This window comes from Lynx canadensis, chromosome D1 (genome assembly GCF_007474595.2).
Source record: "Lynx canadensis isolate LIC74 chromosome D1, mLynCan4.pri.v2, whole genome shotgun sequence".
In the NCBI taxonomy this organism is placed as follows: Eukaryota; Metazoa; Chordata; class Mammalia; order Carnivora; family Felidae; genus Lynx; species Lynx canadensis.
This window is the reverse complement of record NC_044312.2, coordinates 6,999,118-7,026,540: the sequence shown is the minus strand read 5'-3', so window position 1 is coordinate 7,026,540 and position 27,423 is coordinate 6,999,118. Positions and strand designations below refer to the sequence as shown.

The 27,423-nt window shown below is 46.6% G+C and overlaps 1 protein-coding gene across 2 annotated transcripts in view; it reads left to right on the top strand.

Annotated features, from left to right (window-relative positions):
- Positions 1-2,115: 2,115 nt before the first annotated feature.
- The window catches only part of EXPH5 (exophilin 5), a 79,222-nt gene continuing 53,914 nt past the window's right edge, over positions 2,116-27,423 (top strand). For both annotated transcript variants that reach the window (XM_030332545.1, XM_030332544.1), the window contains exon 1: positions 2,116-2,961. In XM_030332545.1, the coding sequence (XP_030188405.1) occupies positions 2,645-2,961 (317 nt within the window). In that variant the 5' untranslated portion in view covers positions 2,116-2,644. The remainder of the gene's footprint in view (positions 2,962-27,423) is intronic.

Genomic DNA, 27,423 nt, shown 5'->3' with positions numbered 1-27,423 from the left:
AGCTGGAACTGACCTCTTTCTGTGCCCTAATGGAACTTTCTTGATACATGTATTATGTTCCTCTTTGTTATGCAGTTGTTTTTCTGTTTGTGTTCTCTCCCCCACCATGTTATAAACTTCATAAAGATAACAGTATCTTCTTCACAGTGCACAACGGCCTTCACACAGGAAGCGACATTACATGTTAGTTGAAATCAATTCACTGATACACCAGGAGCAGGATAAAAGCCTACCAGTGCCCACATGAAGAAGTCCCATATGTATGTGGAATAAATGAACACATTAATGAGTAGAAAAAATGGACATCCTATATAAACCACACTCCTAATCTACCATCATTAACACAGAGACTATGTTAGAGGGGTGCCTGGCTGGCTCAGGTGGTGGAGTGCATGACTCTTGATCTCAGGGCTGTGGGTTCGAGCCCCACATTGGTGTAGAATTTACTAACACACACACACACACACACACACACACACAATTTAAAAGTTCTATGTGTTGTACCAATTGATAAACTCAATTGGTTCCTGCTGCTTCATAGAAATAACAAACAGCCACCCACGTAAAGTTACTATTTGAACAGCTACTGCCTGGACATGTCTTAATTAACAATGATCAAAGTGAGTACAGGACCCAGGGGCCAAAATGTAAAGTCATTTTGACATTACGTTTTTGTTACAGATACATGATCGTTATTGGGTTTATTGGCCACGAAAGGAGATGATACATGTGGAAGTAGACTTTATTTTACTTATTTTTTTTCAACATTTATTTACTTTTGGGACAGAGAGAGACAGAGCATGAACAGGGGAGGGGCAGAGAGAGAGGGAGACACAGAATCGGAAGCAGGCTCCAGGCTCTGAGCCATCAGCCCAGAGCCTGACGTGGGGCTCGAACTCACGGACCGCGAGATCGTGACCTGGCTGAAGTCGGACGCTTAACCGACTGCGCCACCCAGGCGCCCTTGAAGTAGACTTTAAATGTCAGTAATCCTCACCACTATGCAAGATGCGATTAAACGAAGGCTATGGGACAGTCACATTGATCTGATAAAGTTCCTTTTGGGCAGAAAGAGGAAAGAAACATGTTTTCTGCCAAAGGCTTGATTATGAAAGAGGACTTCAATCACCTCCATCCATTTTGTCCTCGGTCTGTACTTTTTAACTGATTAAGACCTGATTAGTTCTTCCCAGTTTATCTCCTAACTCAGGCAAAAGATCCTGAGGGCCAAGCATCCCCCCATGGGACCTAAACTACTCTCTCAAGCACTAAGGTCCGCCCTGAGCTAGCTGGACCACAGGTGGCTGACCCCATGACAATCACCAACCTGACCTTTACTGCCCACCTGCTTGTACCCATGATCTTTGTCCCACATTTTTCTTATCTGAATCTGGTACTTTGAAAGTACCAGTACTTTGGAAACAGTCTTTGTGACGCTGACAGTCTGCAGTCTCCCTGGTGTTGGTCTCAGGGAAATAAATCCCTCACTTCACCACTGCGAGTTCCTCTGCCTTTGGAATCTGTCAGTGGCCAGTGGCCAAATCTGGTCTGTTTGGGACCCCTGGAGCCAGGCTTTCTTACAACCCTGTGCCCAGGCTCCAGTAATTTTTAAAACGTATATATACATGAATACATTTGGAAACTTCCATATCTCAGAATAATACTTTCTAGGAAAGCTATTTCTGTGGTTTCAGAGGATTACATTTCCCTTTAGTCCGAGATTAGGTGTTTGAAAGTGGCACTTGAATCACCTCTCTGAGATTATTAAGAAGATGATCAAATTGGGGCGCCTGGGTGGCTCAGTCGGCTGAGCGTCCGACTTCGGCTCAGGTCATGATCTTACGGTCCTTGAGTTCAGGCCCCGCATCGGGCTCTGTGCTGACCGCTCAGAGCCTGGAGCCTGCTTCAGATTCTGTGTCTCCCTCTCTCTCTGACCCTCCCCTGTTCATGCTCTTTCTCTGTCTCAAAAATAAATAAAAACATTAAAAAAAAAAAAAAGATGATCAAATCTTACAGAAAACTACAGACAGGTGATTTTCACCACCCTTGCCCCGGGGCTGTCTTCTCCTAAATCACCATAAACCATTCTGCGGTTGTAAAAGTTTTTTGTTTTATTTTGTCTAGTTTTCCTTAAAGCCTGACAATGACTTTTGTAGGAGGGTGGCTTGGGGGTGTCTGTGAGAAGGGCGGCTTGGCAAAGAACTCATTTCCAGGAACTAAATTTATCCCTTGGGCCTGGTCAGGCTACAGCCCCCAGGGCATTGAGTTCAGCCCTTCTTTCAAATACGGTAACTCTTGTGCCAGTTCCAAAGCTCCTACTGCAATTCTACTTCCTATGGGCTCTTCTTTGAAAAGGAGGATTAACTGTGATTCGCATTCTTTCTCAGCCCTTCAACTAGTCCAGCTCGAGTTCTGAGAGCAAAGAGCAACAGCGAAAACACAGCACGTTGGCGCCAACCCTTCAGCTCGGGCCTCCTCTAGGCGCGGCCTTGTGGAGAATTGTTAGTTTGATTAAGTCTGATAGGCCGAGGCTGCGGGTGGGGGGGAGGAGACGAGGGAGGCCCCGCCCCCTTGGAATGGGATTGGTTCCCTCTGTCGGCGGGGCCGTGCCTTTCGCTTCCCGGTTGGATAGGTGGAGCGAAACATGTCATTAAGGTGTTGTCGACCTGAGCCCCGTAGGTGTGGGCTGTTCCCTCACTTTGTGGTTTTAGATTTTCAAAGGGGCGGCCTTCTTATTGGTTATGGGATCAGGTTCCTGAAGCTGGTCTTCTGTACCTTGAAAAATGTCCTCGGAACAGAAGGCGCCAAGGAGCTGAAGTGCAGTTCACACACAGGAGAGAAAATGACGAAGGTTCCTCAGGGGTTTGATTTCAGTTTCTTAAATGACGAAGAAGCCAGGAAGATCCTTCAGGTGCTGGAAAGAAATGAGGAGCTGCAGAGGGCAGACAAGGACAGGATCAGGTACACGGCCAACTCGTCTCACTCTTTTCCCGGGGCCTTGCGCGGGCCCGGGCGCGCGCGGAGGGGGCGCGGCTGGGGCGGCGCACCTGTCGGGGCCTCCGGGGGAGCGCGCCGCCCCGCGGGGGAAAGCGGAGCTCGGTTTCTCCCGCGAGGGCCGTGGGCGTCCCGGGCGGGCTGGCCTGCGAGTCTCCCGGGCGGGCACGGCCTTCGGAGCGTTTCTCTTTCCGAGTGGGTCCCGCCGAGCCGCCCCGGCCGGCACACGTGGGCGGCGGGCGGCCGCGGGGGCCCGGGCGGGGTGGGCTCGGACGTCCCCGGAGCGCTCGCCGGGGGCGGAGGCCGGCTGGGCGGGCGAAAAGGGGCGGGGGCGCTGCGCGGCGCGAGGTCCTGGCGGGCGCGCACCCACGTGCTTTCTGACACCGGTCCTGCAGGCGGTCCGCCCTCGCCGGTGTCGCCCTCCCTCTGCCCTCGCCGACAGTCGGCGGCGCCTGGGAGAGATGGCATCTCCCCGGCGGCGAAGTGGTCCCACCCCAAGGGCCGGAACTCCAGCAATTTGCCAAATTGTGTGGAGTGAGCTGGCGTCGGATTGGGACGCGCGGAGCGGCCACAACGCGTGGGTCTCCTTGCCGGTAGTGCTGCGCAGTTTCACCCTTAACCTTACTATGCAGTGTTGCAGGTGAGGGATTAGATACCAGAGAATAAAATCGAGAGATCGTTGCCTGGGATGTAAATGAACCCGTTTTTCTGCTGGCAAAGTGCCGGATAGGCCCAGGAACGAATACGAGGACTTTCTCACCGATTCTAGAATAGACCCATCCAAGGCCTTCTCCGGTTGACCCTGGAAGGGAATTCGGGCCATCACTCTCAGACCAAAAAGTGTGTCATTGATTGGAATTTGGCAAACCGTTTCGTTTGTGAGCAGCTTCTTGGTGATGTGGGTTCTAGGTTTCCCCCTCCTTTCAAAGATTCCAGTGCCCATCCCTCGCCCCCCCAGGAAAAAAAACCTCCAAAGATACGCTTCACCTAGGAAAACCCTAGTTGGTCTTTGTAGAAGCAATTAGAATACACTGAACCCAAAGCCCTGTCTTCACACCTCTTTAGTAGATACATCTCTTGAAGTTGGAGGATGTGTATTTCACATCATCATATTCTGCCTTTAGAAAAACAGGCTCCATCATTTCCTCATTGCGTGTCCACACCCATACACATCCACGTGCGTGCACCCATACATATGCACGTGCACCATCCAGAGGCACACCCAGCCTGGGGAAGGAGGACTTTAGAATTGTATGTAGTTTGTTTTCAACACATTTCCCAAAAGGACTCAGGAACTGGGGGGCTGGCGGTGTGTCCTTGGAAGGGTTTCCTGTCTCTGGAGAGGATGGGGCTTAAGTGATCCAGTATATATAGTTGGGGAAACTGAGGGGAGAATTAGGGAACAAGAGGAGGGAAGGAAGTATCCACTGAGGTTTCTTCATGGCTTCTCATGACGTGTAGTTTTAGAAATAGTAATATTATGTATTTTAATTTTCATTCAAGAGAATTTTGGCTTTTTGTATTTGACCTGATGTTTGCCTTGTGTTTCCTCAATAGTAGCTCATGGTGTCCAGAGCAGCCGCCTTTGGGGGGAGTTAGAAGTATTCGTAGGTGGCACGGCCATTGGGCTGGGCCTTAGAAGGAAGGCGGAAACACCTTTTCCGACTGCATGAAACTCATATCCTAACTGGGGCATCAACAGAAAAAGGCATAATGCTAAGACAAGATCAGTACTGTAACTATTCAACTATTAAAAATAATCACCTCAATAATTTTTAAAATGTCATCATTAAAATATAAAAATAACTTAGGGGGTACACCTGGGTGGCTCAGTCGGTTAAGTATCCAATTTCGGCTGGTCATGATCTCCTGGTTCATGGGTTCATGAACCCCGCGTTGGGCTCATGATCTCCCACTTCATGAGCCCCGCGTCAGGCTCTGTGCTGACAGCTCAGAGCCTGGAACCTGCTTCAGATTCTGTGTCTCCTTCTCTCTCTGCCCCTCTCCTGCTTGGTCTCTTTGTCTCTCAAAAATGAATAAACATTAAAAATTAATTTTTTAAATAATGATTTAGGGGGGCACCAGGGTGGCTCAATCGGTTGAGCATCTGACTTTTTTTCTTAAGTTTATTTACTTTGAGAGAGAGTACAAGCAGGGGAGGGGCAGAGAGAGAGGGAAAGAGAGGATCCCAAGCAGGCTCCATGCTGTCAGCACAGAGCCTGATGTGGGGCTTGAACTCACCAACTGTGAGATCATGACCTGAGCAGACACCAAGAGTCAGACGCTTAACCGACTGAGCCAGCCAGGGACCACTTCAACTCTTGATTGCAGCTCAGGTCATGATCCCAGGGTTGTGGGATGGAGCCCTGAGTCGGACTCCGTGCTGAGCATGGAGCCTGCTTGGGATTCTCCTTCTCTCTCTCTCTCTCTCTCTCTCTCTCTCTCTCTCTCTCTCTCTCTCTCCCTTCCTCTCTCTCCCTCTCTCTCCCTCTCTGCCACTCTCCTCCACTTGTGTGCTCTCCCTCTCTCTCTCTCTCTAAAAAATAAATAAAATAAAAATAAAAATAACTTAGGGACATTGGACACTTGGGCCAAATGTTCAAGGCAATTATTTCTAGTACGTTCTTTCCCTCTGGTTAATTCCTGAACCCCACTATCACATCCCCATCACTGGGTAGCAGTCTGATGGCCTTGCGCTGCTCACCAGCTCACGTGCGTGGCTTTAGTAGCAGATGCTGACATGCACAGAAGACCTGAGATAACATGTCAACTTGGCTGCCGCTGCTCATTTTGTGATCATATTTTCCAAATCAAAAGTCAGGACACGTGACTTATCATGCAAGAGTATTATGTAGGAGACAGTACAACAGGCCTGTCTGAGAGACTCTGGGAGGGCTTTTTCTCTACAGGTTTTCCCCACTATCCCAAAAGAAAGCATTTCCTGTGAAAGCTTCATAAGCCAACGTGGCGTAAAACGAAGAGGCAATTACCATTAATTGATACGGAAGAAATTTTGAGCTTTCCTAGCCCCCAAAAAAACCTCTTTCAGGTGTTTCTGAAACCTTAGGACACATCTTGATGAATGATGCCCAGAATAAGTCAAGGTAAAGCACAGACGCTCGCACACACAGTTCCAAACCTCACGGCTTGTGTGCTGAGTGTAGCTCCCCAGGGAAGGAGCTTGGCAGGGCCACTCTCGCCACTTGGGGTGCGTGGCCTCCACAAAGCCTCCCTGCGAAACATGTGCTAAATGTTATTTTTGCTTTTTACTTTTTTCCGTAAAAGTGAAAATCTTCTTCGGATTTCATTTGGTTGGTGAAAACAGGTACTAATGTCAGACTTGCATAAAAGCGAAGTGGCTTAATGCAAACTTTGGAATATGGGTGGGGAAGAAGAGTATCTGAATTGAGATAGAGTCTTAAGATATCTTGGCTAGAACAGGGGCGCCTGGGTGGCTCAGTCAGTTGCGTGTCCGACTTTGGCTCAGGTCGTGATCTCACGGTTTGTGAGTTCGAACCCCGCGTCGGGCTCTGTGCTGAGAGCAAGGAGCCTGCTTCAGATCCTCTGTCTCCCTCTCTCTGCCCCCCTCCCACTTGTGTACACGTGCATACTCTCTCACTCTCTGTCTCTAAAAAATAAATAAGCATTAAAAAAAAAAAAAGACATCTTGGCGAGAACAATAAGGGACCAAATGGAGAAGTTTGTCAAGTTTGCTGGTTGGGGCACAACTGAGGAGTTCATTTATATCTATAATAGGCTTGAGGTGTCTACAAAGCAACTAAGAAGTGTCTTATAGTCAGAAATATAGAACCACAGTGTCATGCGGGGCCAGAGATGCCCAGAGGTGGATGTTAAAGGCAAGAGAGTAGTTGAATTCATTGTGTGAGACCCAACAGCCCCACCCATAGACATGGTCCTGAACACACAGAACTTCCCCTGCTCTTCCCTCATCGGTATCAGATCTTTCTGGCCCCAGCTTACTGGGAAAGTATTTGCATTAAATATTATTTATGTTCCTGATAAAGAGTTTATTCAAATACTAAAGAAAAACACTAAGATTCAAACTGATAAACAGGCAAAAGATAAAAATAAGTTGTTCATGCTCGAAGATATCCCAACAGTAAACAAAACATTATGGGAAAATGTTCACCCTCACAGTGATAAAGAAATGCAAATGCAAGTAATATCAAAATACCACTTTTAAAAATAACAGGAAAAAACTGTTGGTGAGGGTCAGCATTAAATGGATAGATTCAGCATCTTATTAGTGGCATAATAATAATAATAACAATAATTGTAAGTGGAATACAATCCTTTTGGTAAACAATATGGCGCTACCTATAAAGTTATGCCTTAACCTTGACCCAGTCCAATTCTTGGATATTTCTCATTAGTAGGAGTCTGGGGTAGAGAAGATGGCCACACCAACATTTATTAAGTGCTGCCTTTTATAATAGTAATTACTGTGATTTTGATAACAACTCACATTTATCAATCCCTTACTGTATATTAGGCACTGTACTAAACGTGTTACATGTGTTTAATTGTCCCAATAACCTCGTTATGCACACACTTGAATTTCCGTTTCACACAGAAGGAAACAACTTAACAAAGGTTGAGTATCTTGTTCAAGTTAAGCAACAGAGCCAGAATTTAAATCCAGATCTAACTTAAAAATTATTTTACCCATCAGCATTGAATAATCCTCACCACCATCCCTTGGGGGTAAGTTGTGTTGATGGCTTTGTACAGAAGGAAACTGAAATGTCTCAGGGTTAAGGAACTTGCCCAAGGTCACACAGATCCCCAGTGACAGCTAGAATTTGAACCCAAATAAATTCTTTCCACTGTACTGTATTTTTCCCCGAGGAAAAACAAGGCATTTACTCTCAGATAATAATTACAGTATTAAAAAATAGCAGAATAGTGGGAAAATAATACCAACATAGTGGGGCATTTCTAATCTAAATATCCAATAAAAGTTCAGTCATTGTAATCGACAATTATGAAGATAACTATCTTGCCCAGTTCGATATTTTAATTTTACCTTTACCGACTATCTTGTTGTAAAGCTGGTGTAGACCCCTCAAGCTCAGCACGAATACAGGTGAGGGGCAATGCTTATGAGCCATTGGTCTGTGAAAAAGCAGACTCAAAATACTGACTGTGTTGTTATTTCAGTTTCTTCTGGGGACGGCAACTAGAAAAAAATAGGCAAAAATGTACGCTTCTCCTTTTGGTGAATCTCTGGGGCCTGACGTAGCTCCCGGCACATGGTGGACAGACAGTAAACATTTGCTGGAAGGACTGCGCTTGCCTGGCAGCCATGAGTGTCTCTTGTCTGCCCTCGAGCTCAGCACTGCTAGGATGGGGAAAGGATGTGTGATGTGCATTGCTGGGCAGCAGTGCTGGGCACCTGCCGTCTCCTGAGGCTCCAGGAAGGCAGAGGAGGGGAAGGGCACTGGATTCCGCGGCTTAGAGGTCAGAGACCCCGAGGACAGGCAAGGTGCCAGCATGCAGTAGGCTTCCAGCGAATACTTCCTTGATGGGAAGTTCATGGCCTGCATGGGCCAGAGTCAGGGGCTTCTGAAATCCCTAGCTTCTCTCCCCACTTCAACTCAGTGTGTTTTACCTTCTTCCCCTTCCCTAGATCCCCTCCACGCTCCAGACAGGATTCCTCCCACCTCTGAACCCCGAATCGCACGATAGTCTGTGTTACATTTATCCCGTCTGCCCTGTGAGTCTGGAATCTGTACTACAGAAATACTTTGAGAGCCATGGAAAGAGGTGGAAATTACCACTTCGGTTCCAGTCTGACAGTCCCGGGTAGGACTTCTCAGGCCTTGCATAGTCTGTGGTTCTCGCCACAGTGAGGAAAAATGGCTGAGAGTTAGAGTCACAGTTTATTGGCAGGTGGAAATTTTCCCCATACTTGTCTCATACTGTGGAGGCAATTGTGTGTGTGCATGTGTACGTGTATATACACAAATACATGTAATATATATATATTCATATATGTATACATATTTAATACATAAAATCTAAAAAGCATCTTTTTTAAACATTATTTTTTAAGTTTTATTTACTTATTTTCAGAGAGACAGGGACAGTGTGAGAGCGGGAAGGGTAGAGAGAGGAGGAGAGAGAGAGAATCCCAAGCAGGCTCCACACTGTCAGCCCAGAGCCCGACATGGGGCTTGAACTCGTGAAACCATGAGATCATGACCTGAGCTGGAACCGAGAGTCAGATGCTTAACCGACTGAGCCACCCAGGTACCCACATCTTACTTTTTTACAAATCTTTGAAAAACACAACTACCTTCTTGTCACCCCCCATGTCCGTCCCCCAACGCCACCCATCCCTGTCTCATAAATGTAACCGAAACAGAATGTGCCGAGAGATTATACCAACTACTCAGCTCACAGAACAGATAGCAACAAATCAAAAATGTTTATTTTTCCTCTTGCAGAAAACTTACAAAGTATAAGACATCACGGCACCTGATGCAATCAGGTTGTAAAATGGCAAGTCTAAATTTAGACTATCTTTGCTTAATGGCAAAGCTGTGGCCCAGGAGGGTTTTCCAGAACTTAGTTGTTTCTTTTGTTTGTTTTTTTTAATGTTTATTTTTGAGAGAGAGAAACAGAGCTTGAATGAGGGAGGAGCAGAGACAGAGGGAGACAGAATCTGAAGCAGACTCCAGACTCTGAGCTGTCAGCGCAGAGCCCGATGCGGGGCTCAAACTCACCAACTGTGAGATCATGACCTGAGCTGAAGTTGGATGCTTAACCAACTGAGCCACCCAGGCGCCCCCTGAACTTAGTTGTTTCTGATTGATGTATACTATTGTACTTGAGCCGCGGCTCCAGAGGGGGAACGTTTATCAAAACGGTGGAGGGTCCATAGCTGTGGACGCTGTAGCACCTTGCAGAGTTTAAAAGCTAAGACACACAGTCTCCTGTCCTAGGCTTTCTGCCTGTCCTCTGCTGTCCCAGCCGGTGAAGTCAGCCTCTGGCTAAGAGATCGATTTTCAGGAAACACTGGACTCCTATTTATGGGACACCTACTACGTGCCAGACATTGGGTTGGCCCTGAGAATACAGCAGAGAATAAAACACAGATTCTGCACCAAATGGCTTCCATCTATGAAAGTTTTTGGTTGATGGTCAGTGCTGTAAGGCGAAGTGTTCATAGTAACGCAGCTTGCCCTGGAGCAGCCCCGTGCGACCTCGGGAAGGGACCATGAAGACCACCTGGAAGTCACAGGAGGACCAGGTAGGCTTGCTTGTTCTGATCGTTTAATAAGATGTGGATCAACATGGATCTCCAAGCTGTCTGCGGTTTCCAGTAACATCCAATTTAATTAATTCCTTGAATCCTAGGGGCCTTCTTTCTGTCAAACACATTCTCCTGTCTAGTTACTGCCGTGGATGGGTCTCCCTGTGCAGTACATGGGGGATTACTATAATAGCGTAGCTTCGTACTGCAAGGTTTGGGGACAGTGTCATTTTTAGCCTTTGTGACATTATAACTCTTTTAGCTTTTAAAGTCTTTCATATCTGTTTAGCCTCATCATAATCTGATAGAGCAGGGTTTTTTTTAATGTTTATTTATTTATTTTTTTGAGAGAGAGAGAGACAGAGGGAGAGTGGGGGAGGGGCACAGAGAGAGAGGGAGCATAGAATCCGAAGCAGGCTCCAGGCTCTGAGCTGTCAGCACAGAGCCCAATGGGGGGCTTGAACCCACGAACCGTGAGATTATGACCTGAACCCAAGTCTGATGCTCAGCCGACTTGAGCCAGCCAGGTGCCCCTAAAGCAAGTATTTTTATCGTTGTCAAAACCTAATGATAATGACAGTAGTAATAGCCCATATTTAGCCCTTGCTCTGTGCTGAACTCTTTATGTACACTTTCTCATTTTAATTCTCACACCCCTCTGTGTGAGAGTTAAGGGCTCTTTTTGTTAATCTCCATTCTGCAGGGGAAGGGTAGGGAAGATAAGTAACGTGGTTGAGATAATAGTGCAGGGAGTATTGGATTCGTAAAGTCCGCGTGCACTTAATTAGTACACAGCACTGCCTCCCACCATGGCGTGCAAATGTTGGAGTGATTAGCCCTACACCGCCCATCTAGCTTGTAAGAGGACAGATGTTTTCACTTGAAAACTCTCATTTCCAGGGCGCCTGGCTGGCGCAGTCAGAAGAGCGTGTGACGTTGGATCTCAGAGTCGTGAATTCAAGCCCCACGTTTGCGGTAGAAATAACTTTAGAAAATAAAATAATAATGTTTAAAAAGCCCTCTTATTTACACTGACTATGAAATTAGAGAACATACAATTCTAGCTTGCCATGTGCCCAACTAATATCATTAAAGAAAAGGGCCTAAAAAGGGTGCCTGGGTGGCTCGGTCGGTTGACCGTCCAACTCTTGTTTTAGGCTCAGGTCATGATCCCGCGGTTCGTGGGTTCAAGCCCCACGTTGGGCTCTGTGCTGACGGCTCAGAGCCCGGAGCCTGCTTCAGATTCTGTGTCTCCCTCTCCCTGCCCCTCCCCGGCTCATGCTCTCTGTTTCTCTCTCTCAAAGAGTAAACATTAAAAAAAAAAAAAAAGGGCCTAATGGATGTTAGGGTACAACCGGTGGTTATTTGCCATATATAGAAAAAATTGCAGGTAACCATTTATGTTGTAAAAAGGATGTATGTGGGGTGCCTAGGTGGCTCAGTCCGTTTAGCGTCTGACTTCGGCTCAGGTCATGATCTCTCAGTTCATGGGTTCGCACCCTCTGTCAGGCTCTGTGCTGACAGCTCAGAGTCTGGAACCTGCTTCAGATTCTGTGTCTCCCTTTCTCTCTGCCCCTCCCCTGCTTATACTCTGTCTCTCTGTCTCTCTGTCTCTGTCTCTCTCAAAATTAAACATTGAAGAAAAAAAAAGAAAAAGCATGTATGCATTTTGTAAGGATATGCTCCAAACTGTTAAGATGGCTATCTCTTGGGCATGATATTTAAAGGGACTCTAACCATTTTCCCATTATTTTATTTCTTTTTTTTTTTTTAATTTTTTTTTTCAACGTTTATTTATTTTTGGGACAGAGAGAGACAGAGCATGAACGGGGGAGGGGCAGAGAGAGAGGGAGACACAGAATCGGAAACAGGTTCCAGGCTCTGAGCCATCAGCCCAGAGCCTGATGCGGGGCTCGAACTCCCGGACCGCGAGATCGTGACCTGGCTGAAGTCGGATGCTTAACCGACTGCGCCACCCAGGCGCCCCCCATTATTTTATTTCTAATAATTATTATGGGTTATTAAAAATGATGGCTATTTCTTTTTTCTTTAACATTTTGTATTTTTTATGTAATCTCTATACCAGCATGGGGCTCGAACTTACAACCCTGAGGTCAAGAGTCACTTGCTCTACCTACCCAGCCAGCCAGATACCCCGATGGCTATTTCTTTTGATAATAAATACAAAATATTTGACTATCTTTTTAAACTTCATATCTTTCAAAATAATTTGTCTTAAAAAATACCTGGATGTTTTTCTGCCCTTTTCTTGATTATGTTTTATACATATTGTAATGTTAATATATCCGTGGGTACGTTAGGTTGTGTACAGTCAATCTTGACATGGTCAAGGACTGTCTTAGGGATGGAGAGTATCACACACCTAGCAGATGCTTTAATTAATTGGACCTTAACTTATGTCTGTGAAGAAATGCGAAGTAAGGGAAAGAAAGGTTTGGGGAAGCCAAGGACAAAAAAAAGGTCAGGTTAAGCCTAGTCCGAAAACATTTTTATTCCTGTTGGCACACATGAGTCTTAAGACTGAACCAGCTGGCTTCGAGCCCTGCTGAAGCAATTTGGGTCTGTTTTTCTGCAGTTAGTTCTGCATAGGCCCTATATTTGAGAGCTGTAGGCTCACCTCTCTTTCCTCAGGAATGTTTCCTTATTGGCATTGTCAATAGGCCATACTTAAAGTCTCAGCTTGGCATACCACAGGAGCCAGCTTCCTCATTCCACGAGCATTAGGCTTTCTAGATGAAAGAGGAAATTGGGGGCTGCCGTGACCAGACTCCCCACTTCCCAAGGAAAGGTTGTGGTGTTTTATATTTCTATCAAGGTTGCTTTGGTTTCAACTTTAAAACAGTGCATTTCACAGCAGTGGAAGGGGGAAGGGGGCTGGGGGCAGACGGAAGAGTAACCCCGCAACCACAGCTCTGTTCTCCAGATTTGTTAAGAAGATGTGTTGTCCAGGTTTTGGGAGGGGCCGTGCTCCCTCTGAAGGCACTCGGGAAGGATCTGTTACGGCCGTCTCCTAGTTTGTGGTAGTTCCTTGGCCCATGGCAGTGTAACACCAGTCTTCACAGGGCGTGTATGCGTCTGTCTCTGTCCAAATTTTCCCCTTTTGATAAGGACATCCGGTCCTATTGGATTAGAGCACACCTTAATGAGTTCATTTTAATTTGAATAGCTCTGTAAAGTCCCTATCTCCAAATAAGGTCATAGTCTGAGGAACTGGGGGTTAGGACTCTCCTATGTCTTTCTTAGAGGATGCAATTTAACCTGGAACAGTAAGGCTGGTTCAGTACTTTAAAATAGATTACTGTAAACCACCGTACTGACGGTCTAAAGAACAAAAGTGTGATCACATTAATTGATGCAGAAAAGCATTTGACAGAATTGAACACGCATTCATGATAAAAACTCTTGGCAAGAAAGACATAGAACCTGATGAAAGGCATCTGCAAGAAAAGTTATTGCCAACATCATATCTAATGGTGAAAGACTAAATGCTTTTTCCCAAAGATCAGAAACAAAGCAAGGATGTACAATCTTTGTACAAGGATGTACAAGCGTCTGACTGTGGCTTAGGTCATGATCTCAACAGCTTGTGAGTTTGAGCCAGCCCCGCATCAGGCTCTATGCTGACAGCTCAGAGCCTGGAGCCTGCTTCAGATTCTGTCTCACTCTCTCTCTGCCTCTCCCCAGCTCACATTCTGTCTCTCTCTCTCTCAAAAATAAATAAAAACATTTTAAAAAATGTTAAAAAAGAAAAAAGAAAATCCCCCAAAAACATCTGCCAAAAAAAAAAAAAAAGTCCTGGAATTAAGAAGTAAATGTAGCAAGGTGATAGGATATAAGATCAATAAACAAAATCTATTGAGTTTCCATATAGTAGGAATGAACCATTAGGAAAGCAAGGGAATTGAATAGAGAAAACAATTTTGAAAATGAAGAATAAAATTGAAAGAATCACAGTACTTAGATTTTAAGGCTTTACCGTAAAGCTACTGTAATCAACATAGCATGGTATTTGTGAAGGGAAAGACCTTTAGATTAATAGAACAGTATAGAGTCCAGAAGTAGACCCCAAAATACAACCAATGGATACACACACACACCCACACACACACACACACATATTTTTTTTTACAAAGGTACAAAGGCAATTCAATGAAGGATAGTCTTTTCAACAGATGGTGTTGGGATAATTGGGCACAAGGCTGGAAATGTTTTCTTCACCCTAAATGAAACCCATTAGTTCTTCTTAATTTCAGCCCCTCCTCCTACCCCCCCCCAACCCCCCTCCCCCAGTTACTGGTAATCACCCATCTGCTTTCTGTTTCTATGTATTTACCTATTTGGGATGTTTCATATAAATGGAACCATCCAATATGTAACTTTTTGCATCTGCTTTAGTTAGCTTAATATTTTCAAGGTTGATTCACCTTGTAGGATTTATCTACACTTTGTGCTTTTTTATAACCAAATAATATTCCATTGTATGTACATGCCACAATTTGTTTATCCATTCTTCTGTTGATTAACATTTGGGTTGTTTCTGCTTTTTGGCTATTGTGAATAGTGTTGCTATGAGCTCACCTACAAGGATGTGAGTCCCTGTTTGCAATTCTTTTGAGTATAGACCCAGGAGTGGAATTACTGTGATATTTTGTAACTCGGACTGTTTTCTCCCACATTGACTTTATACAGTTGTGATCATATTGTGTATGTTTTTATTTATGTAACATCTAACATAAAAATCACCTATGAAATTAAAGATTCATAGTCAACATTTTTTTGTGGCTGCATACTGTTTTATATATATTTTATAATTTAATCTTTTAATATTTTAGCCACTTTGATTTTTTTATTATTTTTAAAATAAAAATTTTTTTAACATTTATTTATTTTTGAGAGACAGAATGGGGGAGGGGTAGAGAGAGAACGAGACGCAGAATCCAAAGCAGGCTCCAGGCTCTGAGCTGTCAGCACAGAGCCCGATGTGGGGGTGGAACTCAAGAACTGTGAGATCATGACCTGAGCTGAAGTCAGACGCTTAACCGACTGAGCCACATGCCCCAATTTTTTCTTATTTTTTGCTTCGTGTTGCTTTATTAGATAACACTGTGACAAACCTTTGTGATAACATTGTTAATTCCATTTAAATTGTTTCTGTAGGGCAAATTCCACAAAGTAGAATCATTAGTTTATAGCACATTTTCTAAATTCTTGTGACCTGTTACCAAATTACTTTCCTAAAAATGTTCTACCAAATTTCACCTTGACCGGCAGTGTGGGAAGCCTACTATTTTATCTTACCCTCCCAGACCTGGATGGTATTATTATTTTTAAAAATCCTTGCTAATTTTGTAGGAAAAAAAAAAAGAAAGAAAATTTTAATTTAATTTCTAGCACTGGTTATAATGAACTTGAACTTTTTTCATATGTGTACACTTCATGGTTTGTGAGTTGTCTATTCATATCTTTGCCTATTTTTATTTTGGGATTTGTGTTCAAAATGTTCTTTGTCATACATAATGGATCTAACCATGGCTTTAACAGATTTGGGACAAATTTTTCTGACATAACAGGATGTCTAGAAGTAGGCAACCACTGGCTGGGTTAGTGGTGTAGGATGTCAGGATGGTGTCTTGTGACACAAGATGGCTGCAACTGCTCTGAACATCACATTTCTGTCCCAGGCATGAAGAAGGGAAGATGGTGGAGCCAATTATACCTGCCATTTATCATGGAAGTAAAAGCTTTCCCGTATGCCGTCCCAGTAGATTCCTCCTCATGTCTCATTGACCAGAACCGTATCATAAGGCCACCCTTGCTACAAGGGAATTGAGAAATCAGGAAGTGGGATTCAGATGTTTGGCTTAGACCAATCGTGATCCCTCCCCTGAAACTGAATACTTTGCTGCCCACAACAAAACCAGAAAGGAGACTAACTGGGGAGATTAGATTCCGTCTGACATAGTATCTCATTGTGTGTATGTTTTTTTATTGATTTGTATATTTCTGTATACTTAAGGAAATTGACTTTTGTCCTGTTTATTACAAATACATTTCCCAGTTTTCAGTTTTCACTTCTATTTATCTGACTCATAAGGAATTTTTTTCCATCTTTATAGAACAAAATGTACCAGGTTTTAAAAAATGTTCTTTTTAAGATTAGAAAGTTCTACCATCTAGAGATTAGGTCAACATTCACTCACCTCTACCTTTTAAAAATCTTTTTAAAAAACTAACTTTTTTGACATGACTGGGTGGCTCAGTCAGTTAACATCCGACTTCGACTCAGGTCATGATCTCACGGGTTCGTGAGTTTGAGCCCCATGATGGGCTCTGTGCTGACAGTTTGGAGCCTGCAGCCCACTTCAGATTCTGTGTCTCCCTTTCTCTCTGCCCTCCCCCTCTCAAAAATAAATAAACATTAAAAAAATTTTTAAAGCTCACTTTTTAATGATCTGATATATATTTTATCTTTAGAGTAGGATAATTCTGCAAATTGATTTTTTTCCCCAAATGGCTAGCAAATTTATTTCCATCTACTTCTGCGGCCTGTGGTTGTTCCTTTTAGAGAAAGAACTGGGGAAAACATAATAACAGCAACAAAGTGTTGATAAGGCAAATCCTATACCATCAGCTATCCTGAAACTAAGAAGGAAATTGTAGGGAAGAGGCTCTTGTACAGAGAAGTGTGATTTGTACATCTATTAATACACATAGATAATGGGTCATGTTTCAGTTTTCTTCCTCTTCCCATTTTCTATGCCAGGTAGCAAACCCAACTGAGGGTAGACCATTCATCCTGAGATCTGCTTCAAGTGACCTGGTTGTCTTTTTGGTTCTTTTGACAGTCAAACCAGTACCCTGGTAAGATGATGTAAGTTTTTAATGTACAACAGAATTAATCTGCTTTAGAAATTAATCACAAGGAGGCGTACCTGGGCGGCTCATTTGGTTAAGCGTCCAACTCTTGGCATCGGCTCAGGTCATCATCTTATAGCGTGGTTTGTGAGATTGAGTCCCATGTCGGGGGGCTTTGCACTGACAGCCGGGAACCTGCTTGGGATCCTTAGTCTCCCTCTCTCTCTGCCCCTCCCCTGCTCTTGGGCTCACGCACACTCTCTCTCTCTCTCTCAAAACAAATAAACGTTAAAAAAATTAATCACAAGGATAAGTGATTAACAAGATTACTAGACAAACAATCAAACAAAATTAAAACCTCGCATGTTGTGAATTTAATGTTTACCTCTCACAAGGGAGCTGGCACACAGCTCTTGAGGATATCATCGTCCGCACATCAATCACGGTCCCACCAGGAAAACAGAAAGTAGTCCTCATGTAAAATAGAATGTAGTGCAGTGAATTGGCTACAGGGTGGTAAAAAGAGATACCAATCAGGGAACATGGAGGCAAAACTGAGACTGGCAGCTACAGGAAGCCTGGAGGCAGCAGTGTGCTGGTAACCAGCTCCCCCTGGAGAAAAAAAAAAAAAAAAAAAAAAAAAAAAGCCTTGATTTGTAGCATTGGCCAATTTCCAGCTAGCATTAGTTTAACAACCAGCTTGCAAAATTCCCGAGCATTTAACAATCTGCCCTTGTGAGCCAGTACAAGCCAGCTCTGGCACACCCCTGGTTGGGGAGGAAAAGGGAGCAGGTGGTGTTATCCAAGCCTAGGCTATGATCCCCGCCCCCGCCCCGAGAGAAACTGCAGCCAACCGTGCGGGCCTGTCTGGGGATTTGGAGGCATGGGGAAGGCGATCACTGCCAGAAGTTTTGCATGAAGCGGAGGAGGAGAAAACCCGGACTTCTTCCTTCTTCTCGCCCTCCAGTCTCCTGCCAGTGTCTGGCTGGAAGCAGCTGACTGGTGGTGACAGCCTAGGGATTCAGCTTGCAGAGCTCATCGGCCAGCAGCACTGAGCAGAGCAAGGGAAGGACAGTTCTTGTCTCTTCTCTCCTGTTCCTGTTGTCCTCTTCCTTCGTCCTGTAGAGTCTGCAGTTTCTCACTGCCCAGGCTTAAATTGCTAAAGCTTTGCTTCCTGCCAGATAATTCTTACGCATTTTCCTTCCTGTTATCCTGTACAACTGTCCATGGTCATCCTGTGTTGTTTCACCATTCCCCTCGCTTCGGCACATTTTGGGAGTTGCCGCCTTCTGCTCTGGCTTCTCCGGGCTGCTGCTTCTCCGTGCCTCTACTTCCCGTGTCCTGCCCAGTTTCCATCTTGCTCCTGTGAGTCAGGGTCTTTGGGTAGAAAGGAGTCTCACTAAGGGCACCTAATGTAGAGAGGGCTTTGTTGAAAGGTTACACGTGGACTGAAACTGGAGTTTGAAGGACGTGGGGAACCAACACGGCTCCAGGGACCAGCCACACTCTCTGCTTGCACGTCACAGCCCACACCGCCCTCTTAGGATGCCCTTGATTGTTTGGCTGTTGCTTTTCACATTCTCTGGTCCGGTTCCTCATGGACATGACCATCATGCCAGGTCACATGACACCTCTCTGGCCAGCCGGTAGATGGTCTGCCTTAGGGTCAGTCTGCAGCACCCTCTGGGGGCAAGTGTAGGAACTGCAGTTCCTGAGCAGGGGCCATAGACCATCTAGTTCAGCTAAAAGTGATACAGTGTTGGTGTGGCAGGTGCTAAGAAGGGGCTTGCACTTGCTTTCTGTGTGCCCACCTGTGCACTAAGATACTTGTTGTCTTCTTGGTCTCTATGAGGACAGGTCCTGGCCCACGGGCTCTGCTAAGACATGGGTTCTCAAACCTGGCTGAAATGACAACCACCTGAGAAGCTCTCAAAATTAACCAATGCCAGGCCCCCACCCTGACATTCTGGCTTAATTGGTCTGTGATCAGGCTGGGCATGGGTATCTTTTGAAAGCTCCCTAGATGACTCCCTTGTGCAGGAAGCAATCCCAGCCTGGCTGCCTGGGCATCGGGCACTGACTCCTCCTGGCACATCTTTCCTACACTCCTTTGCACAACTTCAGGGAGTGTTGATTTTCCGGAAACCCTGTGGTTTGGGAGGGGAGAGCCAGGAGTCCTAGCAAAGGACAATAGAGAGGGCTGTGCCTGCGTCAGATGTAAGGAACCTTGTTTCTAGTGCTTTCCCACTTTAAAATTGCTTGGTAGGGGGGCGCCTGGGTGGTTCGGTCCGTTGAGCGTCCAACTTCAGCTCAGGTCATGATCTCATGGTTCGTGGGTTCGAGCCCTGCGTCGGGCTCTGTGCTGACAGCTCAGAGCCTGGAGCCAGCTTCAGAATCTGTGTCTTCCTCTCTTTCTGCCCCTCCCCTGCTCATGCTGTGTCTCTCTGTCTCTCAAAAATTAGTAAACATTAAAAAAAAATTTTTTAATCAAAAAATAAAATAAAATAAAACTGCTTGGTAGGATCAAAAGGGAACCTTCTGTCCCTGGAGCTGTTTAGTCTGGCAACGGGAAGAAGCGCTTTTTGCTTTTTGTTGCTTTGTTTTGTTTCACTGCCCACTAAGTGTGGGTTATGCACAAACACAAACGCTGTAATATCCACAAGCAGCTTAGATCCTGTTCTTGGGAACTTGCTGTCTTGCTGTAGCCACAGGTCCTGCACACTGACTGTTGAGTGGTCATGTTCAAGGTCAGGAAGTAGGAGGGAACAGATAAAGAAGCCAGCGGGGAAGCCCAAGGAGTTTCTGAAAGGGAAAAGCAGCCTGGGGTCAGTACAGATTGGCCGGGGGCAAGAGGAAGGAATTATGTACCTCTCTGTGCTGATGCTGTGATTATTCAGGAATCCTTGACTGGTGACATCTTAACTATATGCACTAGCATAAAGCCTACTGGGTGCACTTGAGCCCCCTAAAGAAGGTAGAAAGAATGCATACGATTATCCTTGTTTTCCCCAGAAATTATTAGCCTGATTTCTCTCTTTTCTCAAAGAGTCTCAGGACATAGTTAGGCCCATTGGTGGATGTGGGACTTGAACACGGGACTCTGACGGTGCCCAAGGCACTTGTGCCGCATGTTCTGTGGCCCTGTGGGTGAAGTGATCCGGGCAAGGGATGGTGGAGGCGGGTGGACAAGTGTAGGTTCGAAGGGAAATTAATACCTCAGTTTTAAGGGCGTTAAATGGCAGTTGAGAGGACGTGTGATCAGAGATCATCGCAGTGGCAGTGTGGGGTCAGGTCGAGGGCCCCTGTGATCTCCATCAGTCCCACCCCTGCAGCCACACCAGTGAGCTCACCATCCACGTGAGCCCCGAGGCTGCCCACGAATCGAGGCTCCCCCCCTCCCCCCCACCGTTAAGTGGGCATCCTTAATGGTTGTCAAATGTAGCTGACATGCAGGCAGGAGTGACAGCAGGGCCCTGGAGCTCCGCAGACAAAATCGTCACAGGCTCCCCGATGGCCAAGGACCATCTGTGGGTCTATATGAAATCCCCTAAAAACAGCCAGCATGTTCATTTAAATCGTGGCAGAGCTCAGCTGGGGACCCAGGTTTTTCCCTTTTTATTTTTAGGCTTTGAAACTGCAGAACATTTTTTTAAATGTTGATTTATTTTGAGAGAGAAAGAGTGAGCGGGAGAGGGGCAGAGAGAGAGTCCCAAGCAGGCTCTGTGCTGTCAGCGTGGGGCCCCACGCAGGCCTCAGTCCCATGAAACTGTGAGATCGTGACCTGAGCAGACACCAAGCATCGGACGTTGAACCGACCCAGCCCCCCAGGCACCCCTAAACTGCAGAACTTTTAACAGCCTATTTTTTAAAAAAATTGCTGTTGTGTGTTTTATGTGTGGTTTTCCTCTTTGCTTCCAGATCACAGCAAGCTATATAAAAACAGCTTTTTGAGGGGGTGCCTGGGTGACTCGGTCAGTTGAGCGTCCGACTTCGGCTCAGGTCATGATCTCACAGTTCGAGAGTTCAAGCCCCACGTCGGGCTCCATGCTGACAGCTCAGAGCCTGCTTGGGGTCCCCTGTCCCCTTCTCTCTGTGCTCCTCCCCTGCTCATGCTCACTGTCAAAAAATAAACTTTTTTCTAAAAAATGGGTTTCTGAACTGTGCATAATTGAGGGTAGTCTAAGCTGCCGGCCGAATTCCTGTGCGTTTGTGCATGTCGCGGCTCCCCGTCAGGATGCACAGAAGCCACGTGTGTGCTCTGCTTTCTGAAAGCCGCCCCTCAGTCGTGGGTACTGGTGCCTCACCCCTCAGAGCAGGCAAAGCACCACAGCTCCGCTGGGCTCGTTCCTCGTTGGGGAGCGTGTCAGGGAGGGCCTGGCCACGCTCCTGCTCTCTCTGCTCCGCTTCCTGGGGCTCCCCCTCCCTCCTTAAGGACATCACTCTCTCCCCTATTCTCAGCACCCACCCACCCCCCATCCCGTCCAAACACATTCTTATTTGTAGGTGAGACTCCACGCAAGGCAGCTGGAAGGGCCAATAAATTAGGTCATGTCTGTCCACGGCCGTTTAATTGCTCGGCCACCGCCGTCCAGGCAAAAGTCTTGAAAAGGTTTATGAGTAACATATTCCCTGCAGGGTAGCTGTCTCCACCTTCAAAGCACACCGTACCCCACCCTCGCCTCGCTCTGCCTGGCGTTCTGTACCCGGGTTCCGCGGAGCTCTGAGTCCAGCCTCTCGCCCAGCTGCTTGTCATTTGCCCCATGTGTCAACGTTCCACACCCTGCTCTGGGCCTTCCGGGTGCTTCAGGAGCGCTCACGGCCCCAAAAAGATACATACGTTCTCATTGTAACTTTTTTTATTAGAAACAATTCCTATGGGTCCAAGGACCCAGTGACAAGTGTTGTAAATGGCACAATTTCCCAGCCGTGCTTCCGAACAACGATAGTCTCATCGTGAAAGTTGATAAAAAGGCTTTTCTGTTCTCAGCTCATCTGACCTTCCTCTGTGAGGTGCTCCAGGCCACTCACGGGCGGCAAAAGTGGAAGCTTCTTCACCTTTAGGGGCCTGGGTCTCTTGGGGAGGTAGGGGCCCCACCTCCTTTGGCTTGGACCTGCCTACCCTCCCGGGACGCAGCAGTCATCAGGACATTTTAATTGCAGGTCGGTCAGTCGTCAGCATCAGGTGTTGGCAGTTGCACTGCAATTTCACGTCTTTCTCTTGGCATTTCCAGGCGTGAAGAGCTCCTGTTGGCAGCGTTGAGGCCTTTGTCTGTGGAGCCTGTCGCTGCCCCAGAACCCTCCTCGTGGTGCCTCGCAGCACTGGGGGTCAGAGGCTGGGTACCCCTGTGAGAGCCCCATAAGATAGATTTTTTTCCCCGTATCGTGGAGTCAGCAGCACTTCTGTGGAGCAGCTCTCATTATTTAGCAGATGTCCTTGAGATTCTGCTGTGACCCTAGTACCAGAGATACAAAACCGGGGAGGGAGAACGTTTTAAAACAGCGTCTCTAAGGGCGCCTGGGTGGCTCAGTCGGTTAAGCGTCCAACTCTGGATTTTGGTTCAGGTCGTGATCTCACGGTTTATGGGTTCAAGCCCTGCCTGGGCCTCTGTGCTGACAGCACACATCCTGCTTGGGATTCTCTCTCTCTCTGCCCCTCTCCCCCTCTCAAAAAGAAACAAACATTAAAAAAAAAAAACCCAGCTTATCTCCTGTAACAAGGCAGACAATAAGCTAGCTGTGCACAGGGACACAGAGGTCATTTAACCCCACGTGAGGTCTCAGGGAAGACGTGGAGGAGGAGACGATGCCCGACTTGAGTCTGGAAGGGGGTGTGGGGTGAACAGAAGGGGGAAGCAGATTCTGAATGGGGCAAACGGCGGTAGGGAAGACACGGGGTGTGGAGGACTGCGGGGACCTACGGGCATCGCCAGGAGTGAGGATCACTAGAATACAAAGTGCAAGCCAGTCCCCGGCCAGAGGGCTCGCTGCAAACTGAAGGCCCGTGGAGCCACTGGGATGCCTGTCGCAGTAGAGTGACTGTCAGTGGTAGATGGCTCTGGGTGCGGCTGACGCCAGGATGACACGAGGTATGTGTAGGGGACTCGACTGGTGATGCAGAGAAGGGGAAAGGCTCAGGAGATGTTTGGAAAATTAAATGAGCAGGCCTTGAGGCTCATCGGCTGGAGAAGGGAGAAAGGACCGTTCTTGTGAACTCAGGTTTCTCACTTTGAGGAGCTTTTGACATTTGGCCTGCTGTTTACACTGAAACTGGGAGATTCCAGTAAATTCTACGCTCTGTGAGTCCAGAGAGTGCGAAAGGACCTCAATTCCTCCACCACCTTTTAAACATCGAGCTACTTCATCTCAGGATGTACTTTACCTCTTGGCAACGAAGGTCACGTTTTAGGCCTGGATCGCCGTCCAGGGAGGGGTGGGCGGAATTCAAAGCAGAGTCCTGGCAAGGGAGACTGGAACTTGCTCCCCGGGTCCAGATGGCCTGGTCAAGGACTCTCGGGCAGAGGCTGCCAGCAGCCGCCTGACGGCCGAGGAGGGACTGACCCACAGGAACCACCACGCGGCGGCCCGAGGTGAACAGCCTGCCAGACAGCAGGCGCCCAGGCGGCCACAGGAACCTGCAGGTGCTTTCATTTCCTCCCAGTCACCTTGGGACTCCTGGCGGGAGCTGTTGCTCGCTCCCGTGCTCAGCAAAACTAATCGAGGCTGACTGATCGTTAAGGCCCTCTTCCCCTCCAAAAAGAAAAGGCCAAAAAACACACAAAACACAAGACATCTCAAGCGCTGTTTCCCTTCGTGAGGAAGCGGCAGGCTGACCTGGTAACAGTGCCCTTCTCTGTACGGGTCAGCACGAGGGGGGAGTCTCCTCTCTCCGGTGCGCCCCCGTCCTCCAGGCTCGGGCACCAGCGATCTCGGTTTCGAAGCTTGTCCCGAGTCACTAAAGAGAGAGAGAAAGGCATCATTCTACCCCGTGCCACCGAACACCGACCAGGTAAGCTGCTGTGCGCCAGGACGGAGCCCCTGGCAGCTCGTCTGGCCCAGATAGTCCAGAACCCGCGTGAATATACTGGACGTATGTCTCTAGGTTCAAAGCAGCCAGGCTGAACGCGGTGCCATCAGCAGGCATGACGAGCAAGGGAAAAGATGCCTCTTGCCAGGTTTACCGTGACGGGAGTTTACTTAAATAAATGGCAGCTTCTTTGGGGATCCAGATTAGTGATATTTTCATTTCATTCAAATAAGACCTACTTGACAAGTATTTTGAGGACCTGCTACGGTAAACGCAGAGTGTAGAACCCAAGAAATGTATAATCTCTTTGGACGGACAGGGCATGAAAATTGAAACTGTATACTGCACATGACCAAGTAACTAATGGGTGGCAGGGGTTTTGGAGAGAGAGAGAGACGGACGGGTTGGCAGTGAGAGGCGGATGAGCGGGCTGCGGATGAGGGGAGAAAGACTCCCAATTCCAGCTTCTTAACGCTCCCTTTGTGCCAAATCTGCATTACGCACTTACAGAACTTTAATCGGCAGTTAGACGCGCAAATCTTCAATTCAGAAAGGCCATTCCGGTGTCAGTGTTGGGAACTAAAATCCCAAAGAATGGGGCTGGTGTTTGTGTATTGTGGGTAACGGCAGACTGACTTTGGTGTTTCCTCACCCCTGCCTTCATCCCTGCCCCCTCATCCCCACACCCCCAGGGATCTGTTCACCTTTAGTAACTTCTGCTACGTGTTTGCTAACTTTTTTTTTTTAAGCAGAAATTGCTAAAAATTTTTTAAAGTTGCACATGGAGAATGAGATTTAGGCTAACTGTTTACATTTTATCACTGAACTTATTAATCTGTAAATGATAACTGGAGAGGCACAGAATCACTTCTGATAAAGGAGTTAACTGCGTGTCGAAAGGTGATGTGTCATTCTCCTTATCTCCAGCATTTAGGTGAATCTGATGAATCGAGGAGCAGTCACCCAGTGTATTGGTGTTTGTGTGAGTGACAGACATGAGGCCAGAAAAAGAAAAATATTTTTAAGTTTATTTATTTATTTTGAGAGAGAGGGAAAGGGAAGGAGAGAGAATTCCAAGCTGGCTCCACACTCAGCACGTGGAAACAGGATGGGCTCAATCTCACGACCATGAGACCACAAGACCATGACCTGAGCCGAAATCAAGAATCAGACGCTTAACCCGCTGGGCCACCCAGGCGCCCCCGCAAAACGAAATCTTTAACTTCCCCTCCAAGATCTGTTCTTTATAAGAGAGTGTAGGAAGCCTCCAGAAGACCTGTATGATCTTAGTACTGAACCTTCTCCCATATGTGTCTAACAAGGAATTGAGAGAATTTCAGAGTCTCTGGGACCCTTATTTATAGCCCAGTGACACAGGATAGTAACAAAAATATTAGTAGATAATGACTGACTTCCATGAGGAAGCTTGGACGATTTCTCTTGATGCAAGGCCAGCAAATAAAAACTTACTAGGAACACAGAAATAAGACAAAAACAAAAGCAACTTCCTTTGCTCAAATTTCTCTCTACCAGTGACGATCTTCAACTATACCCCCTTCCTACACACACACAATCTATTTTCCAAATCCTTCAATCATTCACTGAAGAACAAGCATCACTAGTGAGGAACAGTGGCAAATTCAGACTCTGCCCTAGTAGGGCTTACGCTCCAGGAAGTATATTCCCACCTGTCCTTTACGACCCCTCTCCGCCAATGCTTTCCCCACACTAATCATATCCTTCTTGATTATTGCAAGGCAAGAGTCTTGGTTTCCTATTACATGATTGTGATATAATAAGAAATATATATATTTGATCTTTGTCTCTGGTTCCTGGAATTGAGCTTCTAAAACCCTTGTAATTTCATGAGTGGCAGGGATGAGAGGAGTCTTTTGTTATTCATAATAAGATCCTTTCACCCTAACCTGGATCTGTAACTCCTGGAAGTTGGGGTCAGAGGAACCAGGATTGGAACTTTTAGCCCCAACCCGTGACCTCCAGGGAGAGGTGGACAGGGTAGGGGCTGGAGACTGACTTAATCAATAATGGCTGATGGTTAGATCACCTGTGCCTACATAATGAAGCCTCTATAAAACCCTAAACAACAAAGTTCGCAGAGCTTGTGGGTTGGCCAATGAGAATGCATGCACATGCCAGGAGGTGGCACACCCCTAAACTTCATGGGGACATGGGGACAGAGCTCCCCTGCTCAGGACACATCTGGACCCTGTCCTATGTATTTCTTAATCTGGCTGTTCATTTGTATCCTTTACAAATACCCTTTGTAATAAGTCAGCAATAATAAGTAAACTTTACCCGAGTTCTGTGAGCTTTTCCAGCAGATTCTCAAATCCAAAAAGAGCGGCCTCGGGTGCTCAGTCAGAAGTACTAGGAGCCTGGGTTTGAGGTGAGTGTCTGAAGTGGGGTCAGATCTTGTGGGATTGAGCCCTGAACCTGTGGGGTCTGCACGAACTCTGGGCACTTAGTGTCAGAAGCGTTGTGAGTAGAGAAACTATTTTTCTTTTAAGAATCTATCATGTTCCGTGTTGTAACACAGCTATTTTGTACATGTCCTTTCCTGCTGTTACAGCTGCCATCTCCTAGTGTGTTCACGGCGTCCTTGCAAACTCACATGCTCATTATAGTTGGATTAGATTCATTTTGTTCTTTTTTTAAATTTTGTTAACATTTTATTTATTTTTGAGACAGGGAGAGACAGAGCATGAACAGGGGAGGGTCAGAGAGAGGGAGACACAGAATCTGAAACAGGCTCCAGGCTCTGAGCCGTCAGCACAGAGCCCCACGCGGGGCTCGAACTCACGGACCGCGAGATCATGACCTGAGCTGAAGTCGGACGCTTAACCAACTGAGCCACCCAGGCGTCCCAGACTCATTTTATTTTCAATCCTTTAGCTCAGTGCCAGCACTGAATTGAATGATGGGACAAAGAACACGTCAAGAAGAGCATTGCGAGCAGAGGAGAGTAACTTGGGAAAAAGCCCGGAGAATATGGCCATAGAGTTAGGAATGGTTGCCCCTGGGGTTTAAATGGGAGGACAGTGGAAAACAAGTCCACGTGGGTAAGTCGGTGTCTGGGCACGAAGCACTGAGTTTACAGGAGAGGAAAATGAGACGCATAAATGTTACTTGATCAGCTCAAGTAACAAAGGGATCAGAACCCATCATCTGAGTGTCCCCGCTCTCCAGGCCCGGCACCCTCACACACGCTCAGACAGTGATTCTGTGCAGC